General features: G+C 41.7%; 1 protein-coding gene across 1 annotated transcript in view; it reads right to left on the bottom strand.

The window, feature by feature from the left end:
* Window positions 1-17170, bottom strand: part of NT5DC2 (5'-nucleotidase domain containing 2) — a 59839-nt gene that overhangs the window by 5341 nt on the left and 37328 nt on the right. The window contains 4 exon segments of the mRNA XM_040407046.1: window positions 285-371; window positions 2416-2497; window positions 5183-5284; window positions 14007-14109. Of these exon segments, the coding sequence (XP_040262980.1) occupies window positions 285-371; window positions 2416-2497; window positions 5183-5284; window positions 14007-14109 (374 nt within the window).

The following is a 17170-nucleotide window of genomic DNA, read 5'->3' on the forward strand; positions in this document are numbered from 1 at the left end:
AATCCCTTTAAGTCTGAGAGCGATGTTGCTGTAAGAAGTGCTGAGGTTCCCAATGCTTTATAAACATACAGTCAGCAGGGTACAAGCTGCTATTTGTGACCGTAATCTGCTGATTGGTTTCCATCAACCTGAGGGCCCCTTTACGCTCATTCCGATCATTGCCCATAGAAAGGGCAGCAATCAGCCGACAAATGAGCAAACATTTCTTGGGTTCTTGAATCCTGAAAGTTGCCACCTGACAAAACAATAATTCCAAAAAGCACATAATGTCATATAATACTTACTGCCAGATCGCTGTAAAGGTGATCACCAAAGTACAGCACCCTGGACCCTCTCCAGCCGGTTAATCTCAGGAAGTCAAACAGGTTTCCCTGAGGATAAAAGTGTACATGAATAAGGGTCAACACAAGTCTTTACATGTATACAGGGCACCGTACATAAGCACCATGGAGGGTCAGAGAATTTCCACTTTTCAATTCAGAGGGACACTTACACCTAATTGTGTGAAAGATCCAATCACTGGCTGGGGTGGGTCATGGCTGCATCCAGTGACTGGTTGAGCAGCATTCACAACCATTTCCCGCCAGTTGACACGGTAGTAGGAGGTGGTGTGCAACAGGGATCCGGACTGTTTAAATCTTAAGAAACCCTTTAAAGGATTTTCTGGAACTTAAATATTAAAAAAGTTTTCTGATGACCTAACCTCACTTGAATGAGAGCAGAGTTGAAGTATGTCAGCAGAGCCACCACACAGTGGACGGTAATAAAATAAAATATAAATTATATATATATATACATAAAACTTTATTATAAATATAAATATTGTTTTATCTAGGGAGCAATCATCAGGGGTAGTGATGAGTGAAGTTTTGAAAAATTCGATTTGGCAACCTCAGATGAAGCATTCAACATGGATTGTGGCATCTGAGACTCACATTCAGGTGCTCAGGGGGTTAAAAAATAAAATAAAAATTATACTCCACCTGATCGTGAAGAGGTCGTCCATTCCAGTCGTGATGGAAGAAAACCTGCGGCGAGCATGACAACGTGATCACATGGTGATGTCTTCACACTCGCCGCAGGTCCTTTGGTGGGCTTTCTTCAATCAAGATGGAGAGGTTGGCCTCTCAGCGATCAAGTGGATGAGGTGAGTATATTCTTTTATTTTCAGCCACCATTTTAGCAAAAATAGATTTGTTATCATGAGGAAATTTGGCTTCGCGGCAAATCGAATTTTTCCTAAAGTTCCGGTCGAATTCCGCTTTGAATGCTTCGATTGGCTCATCACTAATCAGGGGCAATACAATGGCCACCATCCTATTAGTACACACAAAATCTGTCCTAATCACACAGCAGTTCCTTCGGAACACTGAGCTAAAGAGCTGCCTCATCCTCCTCTCTGCTTGTCAGGGATTATGATCCTGAATACAGCTGATAAGATCTTCAGCTGAATCTCTGTAGTAATGGAGTTCATGAGGAGACATGAAGTACAGAGAGGAGGGTGGGGAGTGGGTAAAAAGCAGCAGCTCTTGTATGCAGTCTCCATTACCACAGCCCCTCATTACCACAGTCTGTCCTGTCCATCCTCTCCATACTTCATGTTTCCTCATGAGCTCCATTCCTACAGAGATTTAGCTAAAGATCTTATCAGCTGTATTAAGGAGAGAAATGGGGAGAAATAAACTGGGCTTTTGTTTGTATCAACAGTATCTTAGACCAGTGGCGTACATAGACAAGTAAAAGCCCCATAGCAAGGATCAAACCAGGCCCCCCACACAGGGTCCTGACCAAGTTTTCACCCCCAGTAGAAGAGGAGATGATCCCCCTCTTGCCCTGGGCCCCATAGCAGTCGCATGGCCTGCCGCTATGGTAGTTACCCCCTGCCTTTGACTATGCATGCATATTATTGACTGTAGTATTAAACACATGCTGGACCTTGATATATACCTCTATCTACCTTTCTACGGAATACTAGGTGCTTTACGCTGAGGTGGTACTGGTGCAGTAATTTGTAGGTGTCCCTCAGGAAAGGACATTTATTAAGTTTATGGTGGACCTAATATTTTGCATTGCTTTTGTACCTGCAGGACCCGCAGCATTAGATACCCACACTACACTTTGGACTGTATTTTTATTTATTTTATTCTCATTTTTTTCTACCAAGGTATTTTGTTTATTGTGTCATTATTTTTATCTTATATTTAACATCATGATAGGCATTACTGCCAAAATCATCAGTATTATTAGATCATACTTTTACATATGCTTTGAGAGCCTGAACCCTATTTTGTGCTCATATTATTTTACTAGTAGATCTGGGGGCACCGGATTGGTTTAGGCACTCAGCATTGCAAGTCATTTTAATTAAGTGAGCCATCCAATATACATATTTTTTTTTATATATTTATCCATTACCTGCTTGTATATTTTTCCTTTTTCCAAACTGTTGATCTTGTCCCATTGTAGTGAACCACTTTCATCTAGTCTCCTAAATGGCCTAAATACAATAGACGAATAAAATTTGAAATTTTTTAATTTTAACATAAAGTGAAATTATTCTTCGGTGGAGTCTTCCAGTATTTTGATCCTCAGGAAAGGCCATCGGTGTCAGATCAGCAGGGGTCCAAAATCTCGTACCACAGTTGATCTGTTCAGGAGTAGCTCTGGAGCTAGTTACTGCAGCGCTGCTCCATTCAAGTGAACATTGCAGTTACCAGCTTTGTCCACTACACAGAGCTGTGTAATTTTGGCACCAACACTACTCCCAAAAAGCTGATTGGTGGGGTTACAGGGAGTCAGGTCATCAATATCAGACTGGCATGGTCCATCTGGAGGATAGGCTATCAATACCAAAATACTGGAAGGCTAGTCTAATCTATATTTCTACATGCACTGTACAGAAGAGTTTCACTTGATGACATTGATTGGATTGATTGGATTCAGTCAGGGCTGCACTGAAAATAGTGAAAATTCAGTATATTGCTAGAAAATAAGGTTTTATATAAGAAAAAAATCCAATTCACACATGGCAGGAAAGAATCCACAAAAACGATGTTTCAATGTTGGAGCAATAGTTGTAACACAATACAATGGCTCAATAGATGAAACAAAGGGGTTTTCCAGGACTTAGATATTAATGTCCTATCCTTGGAAAAGATAATCAATATTTAAGTCCCAGAGTTGGATTTCTGACCACACACAACAACAAGGGTATATACAATAAATACAATATGTAAGAATTAGGCTCTGTTCACATTTGTGTTCGGGGGGCCTCTGTCAGCCAATTATCACAGTTAATTATAAAATACAGGGTGGCTCACAAAAAAGTAGCCCGCCTCCAGCGATAGTATGACAAGATGAAGAAGCAAGTTGATTGTCTCTTTTTAACTACCCACAAAAGATGCAGAAAGTGGTCCCCGTTCACGTCTATGCATCTTTGGGCACCTCGGATTCTGTTGGCTGATACTGCTTGTAGCTCTTCATCATGCCGCACCTCACGGGCTCATAAACCGTTTACGAAGGAGCGAACTGTGAGCAAGGGGTTATGGCTACCACGTATCCCCATACTTGTCCACATGTGGTTTTTATCTGTAGGAAAATTTAAAACAGAAAGTGTCCGCTAACAATCCACATGCCCTGGATGAACTCAAGGAGAACCTCACAAACACCATCCGCAGCATCCCAAGCCGTATCAGCCAACATAATCCGATGCGCCCAAAGATGCATGGACGTGAATGGCGACCACTTTCAGCAACTTTTGTGACTTGTGGGCAATTAAAAAAAACACAATCCACTTACTGGTTCATCTTGTCATACTATCGCTGGAGGTGGGCTACTTTTTTGTGGTCCACCTTGTATAATAAATCAAATGTTCCAAATTGATCAGAATATGATGCAAAGTATAACTTTGTGCAACATGTGCATCACAAGGAAGTCAGAAACCTCTGGAGAGGAGTGTTTTTAGGCTCTTTGCATGATATTCTAATCAACTTGATATAACGGATTTTGTCAGCATTGGTTGGTTGTGCCAGTTTACTCCGGGGTCCTTTTTCTTTTTGATTATTGATGCCATAGAGATTTAGGCTATTTTCCTGAAGGTCATAGTCCTTTGATTCTCCAAAAAAAAATGATTACAGCAGTATTACTTTCTGACTTATGTTTTGTGAGCGGTCTCTAGATGGATAAAAGTAGAATTCCCCTTTAAAGAAGACCTTTCACCACTCCTGACATGCCTGTTTTAATAGCTTCATGCATTCCCCATGTTATCACAGTTCTGGAGCATCTATTCTTAGGTCTCTATGTTGTGCCATTCCTTTATTATTTCTACTAGAAGTTATGAATTAGGCTACTTTCACACTCGCGTTTGGTGCGCATCCGTTCAGATAATACAACCGCATGCATCTGTTCAGAACGGATCCATTTGTATTATCTTTAACATAGCCAAAACGGATCCGTCTTAAACACCATTGAAAGTCAATAGGGGATGGTTCCGTTTTCTATTGTGCCATATTGTGTCAGTGAAAACGGATCCATTCCTATTGACTTACATTGTGTGCGTTTTGGAGTCCGCCTCCAAAGCGGAATGGAGGCGGAACGGAGCTAAACTGATGCATTCTGAGCGGATCCTTATCTATTCAGAATGAATTAAGGACAAAACTGATCTGTTTTGGACCGCTTGTGAGAGCCCTGAACGGATCACACAAACGGAAACCAAAACGCCAGTGTGAAAGTAGACTTAATTGCTAGCAGTCTGCAGTAAGGGAACAGAGGGGAGGTAACCAGTTGGGGGGGGGGGTGTACCTGCACGGTCTGAAAAAGGCAGCACTGATTGGATAGAGTGAGTCTGTGCAGGTACACCCCCCCCCCCCCCCAACTGGTTACCTCCCCTCTGTACCCTTACTGCAGACTGCTAATAATTCCTTCATAACTTCTAGTAGTAATAATAAAGGAATGGCACAACATAGAGCCATAAGAATAGATGCTCCAGAACTGTGATTACATGGGTGATGCATGAAGCAAAAAAACAGGCTTGTCAGTAGTGGTGAAATGTCCTCTTTAAATTTACAAATACATTTACGACAATGCACATCACATTCTGCTCTCCTCCAATCCTGCATCTATAACATAAGCATATAATAGTCAGCACCCATTTGCTTTGATTTGAGCAGTGTTAATCCCATACTTGCGCCGGTCCGTGAAGAATGCAGGTTTGTCAGCCCGTACTATAATCACATCAAAGAGATCTCTCCACTTCTTTCCCACCATGTGCTTCATGCCCTTATCTCTGAAAAAAAACAAAAAACAAAAACTATTTATTCTGTGACTTCTATCTACACCCTGCAAGGTGGAAAACAAAATCAGTGTTTGCACAGTAATGTTCTTGGCCTGGAACCTCTAATCCGTCATAGTATATATTTAGAAGCTAGTCTCTGCTGTGGTTACTGCTTTACATACAGCAGACCGTTCTGTAGGCTATCCTGCTGGGAGTTGTGGCTGAACAACAGTGAACTTGATTTCATTAAAGGGGTATTCCGGGGTATGCCCTGTAGACACAACATAATCAGTGACCTGGCATCTCAGGGCGGTGTTCTGCTCATTCTCCTGGATCCTGCCGTGTAGACGTGATGTCAGAAATGATGCTGTGTCTTAGGGCTCATTCAGAAGGCCGTAAAATTTTGCAGACCACACATGGCCGGCACTATGATAGAAAATGCCTATTCTTGTCCACATTTTCGGACAAGAATAGGACATGCTTTATTTGTTTTGCGGTCCGCATCTTTTATGGCCCCATTGAAATAAATGGGTCCGCACCCGTTGCGCAAAATTGCATTTATACGGTCGTGTGAATGAGCACTTAGATCGGGATTTTTCCAGCAGGGCTTCAAGCCAGCTTGGATCAAAGGACTGCCATCAGGAATTTCAGGGCTCCATAAAGGCAAACTGTGTGCCCTTCCCCCCATCACCACCACCACCAATTTTATTAACGCTGTTTACCAATCACCAGAGTTGAGTGAACCTGCCTATTGGCAGGTTTGAGTTTGGGTTTGGGGTTTAAGTGAATTACTTAAAGGGGTTGACCACTTTCTGATGATCATTGACCAATGTATTTGTAAGATGATTATATGACACTTACTAATATAGTCCTTGTTGAAATTCTGCCCCATTTTCTATATTTCATAAGATATGCCCCCTTGTTTTCCAAATCTTTTGTTCTGTCCACAGAGGTCATGTCCATAAGATGGCCGCTGATGGAGGGTCATGTGATTAGGAAAATCACTTGTGTGTGATGTCTCCTCTGTCCAAATACACTACACCTGCACTAAACTCCCAACAGTACAAGTACAGATGGCAGGTGCAGGGTATCTGAATGGAGGAGACATCACATGGAGATGATTTGTCTGGTCACATGACCCTCCATCAGCGGCCATCTTATGGACAAGACCTCTGTGTGTAAAGCAGAAAAGACTTTGTAAAAAGGGGGCATACATTATAAAATATAGAAAATGGTGCAGAATTTCAACAAAGCCTATATTAGTAAGTGCCATGTAATCAGCTTACAAACACATTGGTCACCAGTAACCAGAAAGTGGCCAACCCCTTTAATGGATTCACGTAATTCAATGCGGTCATACCAAATGGAATGCCTTTAGAGGCATTCCGTTTTGCATGGCGTCATAATACAAGCGTATGGCCAGCAGAACGGAACCCTCGGAGCTGGCCATACACTTGTATTATGCAGCATGCCGGCATTGAATTACCTGATGGATTCCGTGAGAACAGAATCCATTATGTAATTCACTTAAACTCCGAACCCGAACCTGCCAAAAGGCAGGTTCACTCAACTCTACCAATCACCATAAATATGTTCATTATCTGTAACATGCACATGAACACCACCAGAGGTCACACTACATTTTTTCCTGGAAGAGTAAAAATACTCCTTTTACCATTTTTGCGAAGTATTTTTAGCCAAGGAGGAGTATGAAAGTTGCTGTAATTCAAATACATTAAACTCAGGCCTACATTTGCTCACATCTGCATTGGAGGCTGCGTTTCAAGTCTCTGTTGCAGATTTTGTCGAAAAAAGACCGGACAAAAAAAAGCCTTATATGCAGCACTTTTTTGTCTGGTAAAAAGACAGATCCTGACTGGAAACTGAACGGATGCCGTCATCATCAGTGGAGTCTGTTCAGCTTCTTCCCTGTCAGTTTGGCCGGGTTCACATCACATTTTTGTCATACATTTAATGTACAGTACACAAATAAACACATATTAACAAACACCCCAGGCAGATGCCATACTGTGATAGACAGCGTATGGCATCGTGTGGGTAAGCGGTTTGCTGACGTCAACGTTGTGGATCGAGTGGCCCATAGTGGCAGAGGGGTTATGGTCTGGGCAGGCGTATGTTATGGACAACAAACGCAGGTGCATTTTATTGATGGCATTTTAAATGCACAGAGATATCGTGAGGAGATCCTGAGGCCCATTGTTGTGCTATTCATCCACGACCATCACCTCATGTTGCAGCATGATAATGCATTGCCCCATATTGCAAGGATCGGTACACAATTCCTGGAAACTGAAAACATCCCAGTTCTTGCATGGCCAGCATACTCACTGGACATGTCACCCATTGAGCATATTTGGAATGCTCTTGATCGGCGTATAGGACAGCGTGTTCCAGTTCCTGCCAATATTCTGCAACTTCACACAGCTATTGAAGAGGAGAGGACCAAGATTCCACAGGCCACAATCAACATCCTGATCAACTCTATGCGACGGAGATGTGTTGCACTGTGTGAGGCAAGTGGTGGCCACACCAGATACTGAATGGTTTTCAGTATCTGGTGTGGCCAAACTGTGCACATTTCAGAGTGGACTTTTATTGTGGGCAGTTTTTGGAGATGGCTTATGGGAGAGAAATGAACATTCATTGCACGGGCAACAGCTCTGATAGACATTCCGGCAGTCCAATTGCACACTCCCTCAAACATTGCGACATCTGTGGCATTGTGCTGTGTGATCAAACTGCACATTTCAGAGTGGCCTTTTATTGTGGGCAGTCTAAGGCACACCTGTGCAATATTCATGCTGTCTAATCAGCACCTTGAAATGCCACACCTGTGAGGTGGGATGGATTATCTCGTAAAAGGAAAAGTGCTCACTAACACAGATGTAGCCAGATTTGTGAACAATATTTGAGAGTAATGGGTCTTTTGTGCATGTAGAAAATGTTTCAGATCTTTGAGTTCAGCTCATGCAAAATGGGAGCAAAACCAAAAGTGTTTCGCTTATATTTTTATTCTATATATATGTATCCTTTGACTGTGTTTGATTACCTGTTGACGAAGGCTGTTATGCTGAAACACGTCCGGGTATATCCTTGATGCATATTATGGTCATAAAATAAAAAATATAAAATTATTTATAAGTACAGGGCTGCTGGGATTTCTCTGGACTACACGTAGAGGTTACTCCTTCCCGCTGCAGCGTGATTGAGTGCCGACTGGGATAATATTCATTTAAATTTAGAAGCAGCGTCAGCACCTCTACATAACTGCGGCGGATCCATCGCCAGTGCAGGGCTTTATTAAGACAGAAGTCTAAAACGCCGGTCTTAATAAATGCGCCCCCTTGTGCACATCCGCGGCCACTGTACTGACAGACATCAGCAGGTACAGCAGGCACCAAGGACAGCTTGAAATAATCCAGAAAATGGAGTGGAGAAGGGGAATATTTTTGCAGCGACCCAAAATTTTTAATTTACAGACCTAGTCAATCATGCCACCTCTGTTTACCTAGGCACTTTTATGTTAAATGAAGAATCTGTTCAAACAACTCCCACCTTTATCATCCTTTCCTGATAGCAAGTCCATAATACTCAGTTCCTTACTGTGTTTTTTTTTCCTGCTTGAGTTTTAGTACCTACGGCAATCAAAATTGATTCCCATTTTCGCCGGGAACCCATATTCAAAGTCTGGCACATATTCAGAGCCTTGCACACATTAATAGCCATTATGAAAAGATAGTTAAAGATAAGAAAGCGTCCACTATTTCTAATGGCAAATTAAAGTATGTCCTCTATAAATCTGAAACTTATCCACCAAGAAGGGCCAATGACAGTACCCCTTAGGCCCCTTTCACACGGGCGTTGCGGATTGGGGCCGGATGCGTTCAGGGAAAATGGTGCGATTTTGACACTAAGACAAGTCCGTTTTCACTGCGATTGCGTTCCATGTTTGCGTTTTTTTATCCGCGCGGGTGCAAAACATTGTAATGTGTTTTGCACGCGAGTGAGAAAAATCGGCATGTTTGGTACCCAGACCCGAACTTCTTCACAGAAATTCGGGTTTGGGTTAGGTGTTGTGTAGATTTTATTATTTTCCCTTATAACATGGTTATAAGGGAAAATAATAGCATTCTTAATAGGGAATGCATAGCACAATAGAGCTGGAGGGGTTAAAAAAAATAAAAAAAATAATTTAACTCACCTTAATCCACTTGATCGCGCAGCCCGGCTTCTCTTCTGTCTTCTTCTTCGAGGAATAGGACCTTTGATGACGTCACTGCGCTCATCACATGGTCCATCACATGATCTTTTACCATGGTGATGGGTCATGTGACGGACCATGTGATGAGCAAAGTGATGTCATCAAAGGTCCTTTTCCTGTGCACAGCAAAGAAGAAGACAGAAGAGAAGCCAGGCTGCGCGATCAAGTGGATTAAGGTGAGTTATATTATTTTTTATTTTTTTTTAATCCCTCCTGCCCTATTGTACTATGCATTTTGTATTAAAAATGCTATTATTTTCCCTTATAACCATGTTATAAGGGAAAATAATAATGATCGGGTCCCCATCCCGATCGTCTCCTAGCAACAATGCGTGAAAATCGCACCGCATTCGCACTTGCTTGCGGATGCTTGCGATTTTCACGCAGCCCCATTCACTTCTATGGGGCCTGCGTTCCGTGAAAAACGCAGAACATAGAACATGCTGCGATTTTCACGCAAGGCACAAGTGATGCGTGAAAATCACCGCTCGTGTGCACAGCCCCATAGAAATGAATGGATTCAGTGCGGGTGCAATGCGTTCACGTCACGCATTGCACCCGAGCGGAAAACTCGCCCGTGTGAAAGAGGCCTTAGAGTACTAAACTAAAAGTCCACAACTTAACTGTACTTTGGTGAGTTTTCCTATTTACGCTGAACCATTGTTTACCTATTGTTTAGAAATTGCAGTTTTGATGAGTTAATAATAAGGGTATTTTTATTAAAAATAAAAGCTGATAATAACATGCACACACATGACTGACACTGCTTGTGAACAAAGCTAGAAAAGCATGGAGTCAGTCAGCTTGGTACATATCTTGAACATGTCCATGGACTCCTAAGTGCCTGACATATGCGTTCTGGCAACCGCCAAACGGATACACAGCTTTGTTAATGTCCATTAGTTTAACGTATACATTAACGGATGACTCTGACAGATGCCATACAGTGGTATCCTTTCACTATAGCTACATTGTAAAAAAACAAAAAACAAAAACAAAAAAAAAACACTTTTTTTTTTTATCAAACTCTCCAAGATAAAAAAAAAAAAGTGTGGTGTGCTATGCTTTTCTATCCCCCCCCCCCCCCCTTCCCCCAACGTAAAAGTTAAACCAATGGCAAAAACATGATGTGAACCCAGGTCTTCGCTGGACACCTTGGCCCTGATTTATCATACCTTCACTCCAGAATTCTAGCTTTAAAAAGTCACAAAATAGTGCTTTTGTGACTTGCAAAAAAATATAAATAATTTGCAACTTTTTGCATTTTTACACCGCTCACTCCAGTTTTGAATCCGCCAGCCCCCTCTCTCAGGATGGCCGAGCGGTTTTAGCAGAGTGTCAGCACATCTGCTTGAAACGGCTGACATCATCACACAAATGTGAACCGTTTAACCCCTTCCATGCCGCGGTCCGTAAGGACCGCTGTATGGAAGAGGTTAACAGGGAGGGAACTCCCTCCCCTCTCCCATCGGGGGCTGCTGGGCCTTTTCGGGGGCTGCTGTGCCCGATTATTGATGGGATCACAGAGGGAGGGGGCCCCCCTCCCTCTCCATCACCCGCTGCTCTGTTGTGGCAGCGAGTGATGGTTACCATGGCAACCAGACGCCTTCAAAGGCTTCCTGCTGTCCATGGTGCTGATCAGACTTCGGCTACAGGCAGAAGTCTAATCAGACTTTGTAAAGTGAAAATACAGTGCAGTACACTATATAGTGTACTGTACTGTATTATACAGACATCAGACCCACTGGATCTTCAAGAACCAAGTGGGTCTGTGTGAAAAAAAAATGTAAAAGAAAAGTGAAAAAAAAAGGTAAAAATAAAAAAAAACACATTTATCACTGATTAAAAAAAATAAATAAAATTCCCTACACATGTTTGATATCACCGTGTCCATAATGACCTGATCTATAAACCGGTCATGTTAATTTCCCCGCACGGTGAACGCCATAAAAAAATAAAAATAAAAACTATGATGAAATTAAAATTTTGCCCACCTTACTTCCCAAAAAAGGTAATAAAAGTGATCAAAAAAGTCGTATGTACGCCAAAATAGTACCAATCAAACCGTCACCTCATCCCGCAAAAAATGAGCCCCTACATGATAATGCCCCAAAAAATAAAAATAAACTATGGCGCTCAGACTAAAACATCATTTTTTTGTTTCAAAAATGCTTTTTTATGTTAAACGTAAAAATGTTTAAAAAAAGTAGACATATTAGGTATTGCCGCATCCGTAAGAACCTGCTCTATAAAACTACCACATGACCTAAACCCTGAGGTGAACACCGTAAAAAATAAAAACGGGGTCAAAAAAGCAAATTTTTGTCACCTTACATCACAAAAAGTGTAATAACAAGCGATCAAAAAGTCGTATGCCCCCCAAAATAGTGCCAATCTAACAGTCATCTGATCCCACAAAAATGATACCCTACCTAAGACAATCGCCCCAAAAACAAAAAAAAACTATGACTCTCAGACTATGGAGACACTAAAACATGATTTTTTTTGTTTCAAAAATGATAGTGTAAAACTTAAAAAAATAAAAGAAAGTATACATATTAGGTATCGCCACATCCGTAACAACCGGATCTATAAAAATATCATATGACATAACCCCTCAGGTGAACACTGTCAAAAAAATTAAATAAAAACTGTGCTAAAAAGCTAATATTTTGTTACCTTACATCACAAAAAGTGTAATAGCAAGCGATAAAAAAGTCATATGCACCCCAAAATAGTGCCAATCTAACCGTTATCTCATCCTGCAAAAATGATACCCAACCTGAGACAATCGCCTAAAAACTGAAAAAACTATGGCTCTCAGACTATGGAGACAAACATTTTTTTTTGTTTCAAAAATGATATTATTGTGTAAAACTAAAAAAAACTAAAAACTGTGCGACAGCAATTTTTTGTGGCAAATTTTCCATTTAAATTATTTTTTTCCTGTAACAAAGCAAGGGTTAACAGCCAAACAAAACTCAATATTTATTGCCCTGATTCTGTAGTTTACAGAAACACCCCATATGTGGTCGTAAACTGCTGTATGGCCACACGGCAGGGCGCAGAAGGAAAGGAACGCCATATGGTTTTTGGAAGGCAGTTTTTGCTGGACTTGTTTTTTGACACCATGTCCCATTGGAAGCCCCCCTGATGCACCCCTAGAGTAGAAACTCCAGAAAGTGATCCCATTTAAGAAACTACACCCCTCAAGGTATTCAAAACTGATTTTACAAACTTTGTTAACCCTTTAAGTTTTCCACAAGAGTTAATGGCAAATGGAGATGACATTTCAGAATTTCTATTTTTTGTTACCTTGCCTCACAAAAAGTGTAATATAGAGCAACCAAAAATCATATGTACCCTAAAATAGTACCAATAAAACTGCCACCTTATCCCGTAGTTTCCAAAATAGGTTTCACTTTTTTGGAGTTTCTACTCTAGGGGTGCATCAGGGGGCTTCAAATGGGACATAGTGTCGAAAAACCAATCCAGCAAAATCTGCCTTCCAAAAACCAAATGGCGTTCCTTTCCTTCTGGGCCCTGCCGTGTGCCCGTACAGCTGTTTACGACCACATATGGGGTGTTTCTGTAAACTGCAGAATCAGAGTAATAAATGTTGAGTTTTGTTTGGCTGTTAACCCTTGCTTTGTTACTGGAAAAAATTGATTAAAATGGAAAATTTGCCCAAAAAAAAAATCTAAATTCTGAAATGTTATCTCCATTTGCCATTAACTCTTGTGGAACACCTAAAGGGTTAACGATGTTTGTAAAATCAGTTTTGAATACCTTGAGGGGTGTAGTTTCTAGAATGGGGTCATTTTTTGGTGGTTTCTATTATGTAAGACTCACAAAGTGACTTCAGACCTGAACTGGTCCTTGAAAAGTGGGTTTTTGAAAATTACTGAAAAATGTCAAGATTTGCTTCTAAACTTCTAAGCCTTGTAACGTCCACAAAAAATAAAATGTCATTCCCAAAATGATCCAAACATGAAGTAGACATATGGGGTATGTAAAGTAATAACTATTTTTGTAGGTATTACTATGTATTAAAGAAGTAGAGAAATTGAAACTTGGAAATTTACAAATTTTTCCAAATTTTTGGAAAATTTTGTATTTTTTTTATAAATAAAAATGATTTTTTTTTTTACTCCATTTTACCAGTGTCATGAAGTACAATATGTGACAAAAATAAAACCTCTCAGAATGGCTTGGATAAGTCAAAGCGTTTTAAAGTTATCACCACTTAAAGTGACACTGGTCAGATTTGCAAAAAAATTGCCTGGTCCTTAAGGTGAAAATGAGTCCGGTCCCTAAGGGGTTAAAGTTAATGCAAACTGGAAAACCCCTTTAAAGCACAAATAATACATTTGAGTTCAGTCAAATTAAAGGTTACATCCACCTTCAAACAAGACTCACAGAAAGACAAGTAAACAATGTGGACATTCTTACACAAAACTGAAGGGACTGTTGGTGATGAGAAAAAGCTTCTTATTGTGTTTTACCAGCCTATTAAGAACAGCAAAGACTTCCTCCCCGTGAAGGATGTAGTGCTCTGAAAGGAGAGAAGACGGGGTGAGAAGTGCTCAGGAAAACACACTCAAACCAAGATCAATGATACACACTGCAACGAGTTTTGTAAGGGTCTTTTCACACTGTGTCTGTCGAAGTGCCTGCCACATATACTACAAAGATCCATAAAACAGGTGCATCTGTCACCCATAGGTGCCCATGTTAAAGAAAGCATACTGTGAGGTACACATGTTTAACTGGAGGAACCTGCATGGTATAACGCAGTCTCCAATAGTTCTCAGTGCGGAACACAAATCAAGAAAGGATATGTCCTTTCTTGATATAGTCTTGAAATCTGCAGCCATATGGCAGTGCATATTCCCACTGACTGACAATGCAGAATTGTCATGTAGACGTCCTTAAAAGCAAGAAAAAAAGGCAAGCATTAGCATCTGAGCGCCTTTCACATGGGTCAAATTAATGTAGTTAAAGAGGACCTGTCACCACTCATGACTAGGGTTGTTTCGATACCAAAATTTTTATTGTTTCGATACCATAAAAATAAAAAATAGAATTGCGAATCGTGCAGTTTTTATTTATTTATTTTTCTGTTACGGCGTTCACCGCATAGATTTTTTTTTTTATAATTTAATAGTTTGGACTTTTTGGACGTGGTGATATGTAATAAGTTTATTTATTTATTGTTTGTATATTTTATATGTAAAATTGGGAAAGGGGGTAATTTTTACTTCATAACTATTTCCCCCCTTAGGGGCTAGAACCTGGGATCTTTTAATCCCTTGTGCTATTCACACTAATAAAGCTTTATTAGGGTGAATAGGACTTCAAACTTTCCCTGCTGCCCTATGCATAGTACACACAGCAGCAGGGAGCTTACCATGGCAGCCAGGGCTTCAGTAGCGTCCTGGCTGCCATGGTAACCGATCGGAGCCCCAGGATTACACTGGTGGGGCTCCGATCACAACTGCCACTGTACCACCAATGAGGAGGGCGGGGGGGACCCTGTGGCCACTGCCATCAATGATTTTAATACTGGGGGTGGGGGGAGGGGGCACACTGCGCCATCAATGATTTTAATACTAGGGGGGTTGAGGGGAGGGGGCGCACTGCGCCACCAATGATTTTAATACTGGGGGGGTTGAGGGGAGGGGGCGCACTGCGCCACCAATGATTTTAATACTGGGGGGGTTGAGGGGAGGGGGCGCACTGCTCCACTAATGATTTTAATACTGGGGGGTTGAGGGGAGGGGGCGCACTGCGCCACCAATGATTTTAATACTGGGGGGGGACACTGTGCCACCAATGATAATTAACATTTAATAAAGGAGGCCAGTGCGGCACCTCAGGGGTTAACTGCCACTGATCGCAGCTCCCCGCCAGCACCCGCCTCCTGGATTTGTATTAAACGTTTACTTTCATTGGTGGCGCAGTGCGCCTGCCCCTCTCTCCTCATTGGTGGCAGCGGGGGCACAGGGGGAGGGAGAGACTGCTTCCTTCTCCCATATGCTGCTGAGGGAACACGGAGAGCGCTGAGAGCAAAGCCTAGTATCGAAAAAAGGCAAATCCCGGTATCGAGGTCGATACCAGACAAAAGTATTGATTGGGTATCGAAAATTCGATACCCGAAACAACCCTACTCCTGACACACCTGTTTTAATACCCACCGCTCTGTACCCTTACTGAAGGCTAATAGCAATTCATTCATAACTTCTGGTAGAAATAATAAAGGAATGGCACAACATACAGACAGAAGAATAGATGTTCCAGAATTGTTATTACATGGGGAATGAATGAAGCTATTAAACCAGGCACATCAGGAGTGGTGACAGGTCCTCTTTAAATGGTTTAGAATGTCTTTAAAACGGCAAATGTTATAGGGCAGTGGTGGCGAACCTATGGCACGGGTGCCAGAGGCGGCACTCAGAGTCCTCTCTGTGGGCACCCACTCCCTGGGATAAGGTCTATGGTGTACCAATATGCCTTAGACTTTTCCTGCCATTCATCAGTGCAGGGTGCGCTATGGACAGCACAGGCAGCGCACTGAATGTAGGCAGGCTATTATAGCTAAATGATAAAGTACATGGAAGATATACTATACTGGACTGTAGTATTCAGTGTTGGCACTTTCCCATATATAAGTGGGTTTTGGGTTGCAGTTTGGGCACTCGGTCCCTAAAAGTTTTGCCATCACTGTTATAGGGTGCTCTTGGTATGCAGAGGTATCTACCAAAAGTGGTCAAAGGAACCAGGGAAAGGGTGATAGGTGCTTAAGGCTCATGTGTGGAGAAGGAGGGTTGCCCTGTTTGGTGAGATTCTTAACAGAGACACTGTAGCACAAATTGCTGAAAAGGTAATGCTGGCTGTGACAGAAAGGTGTCAGTACACACAGTGCATCACATGGGGCTGCGGAACACAGAGTGCCAATGCTGACCAATGTCCACAATCCGTATGTGTGCATCCTAAACTGACGATGAAGCAGGGGAGGACGGTGGCCTGGTCTGATGATTCATGCTTTCTTTCGCATCATGGGACGGCTGGACACGTGTGCATCATTTACCTGGGGAAGAGATGGCGCCAGCATGCATCATGGGAAGAAGACATGCAGGCGGAGGCAGTTTGACACTCTTGGCAATGATCTGGTGGGAAACACTGGATCCTGACATTTATGTGGATGTAACCTTGACACCTATAACCTACCTGAACATTACTGCGGGCTAAACACAGCTTTTCATGGCAATGGTATCAGACAATGATAAGATAATGGAACCTGACAATACAAATATTGCACAGGAATGGTTTAGGAAAAATGACAAAGAATACAAGGTGATGACTCCCCAGATCTCAATCCAATAAAGCATCTGTGATACGGTATGTGGTGAAGAAATAAGTCTGATCCATGGAGGTCTAACCTTGTAACTTTCAGGACTTAAAGGATCTGCTGCTAACAGCTTGGTGCCAGATACCACAGGACACTTTCAGATTTGAATATTGTTATGGTTGCTCAGTGTAATATAGATAGTATATAAAATTACAAGAACATACAGCCAATAAGGTAAACATTTTTTGAATCTGTGGGTCAAATA

Source organism: Bufo bufo, chromosome 9, assembly GCF_905171765.1.
Source record: "Bufo bufo chromosome 9, aBufBuf1.1, whole genome shotgun sequence".
NCBI lineage: Eukaryota > Metazoa > Chordata > Amphibia > Anura > Bufonidae > Bufo > Bufo bufo.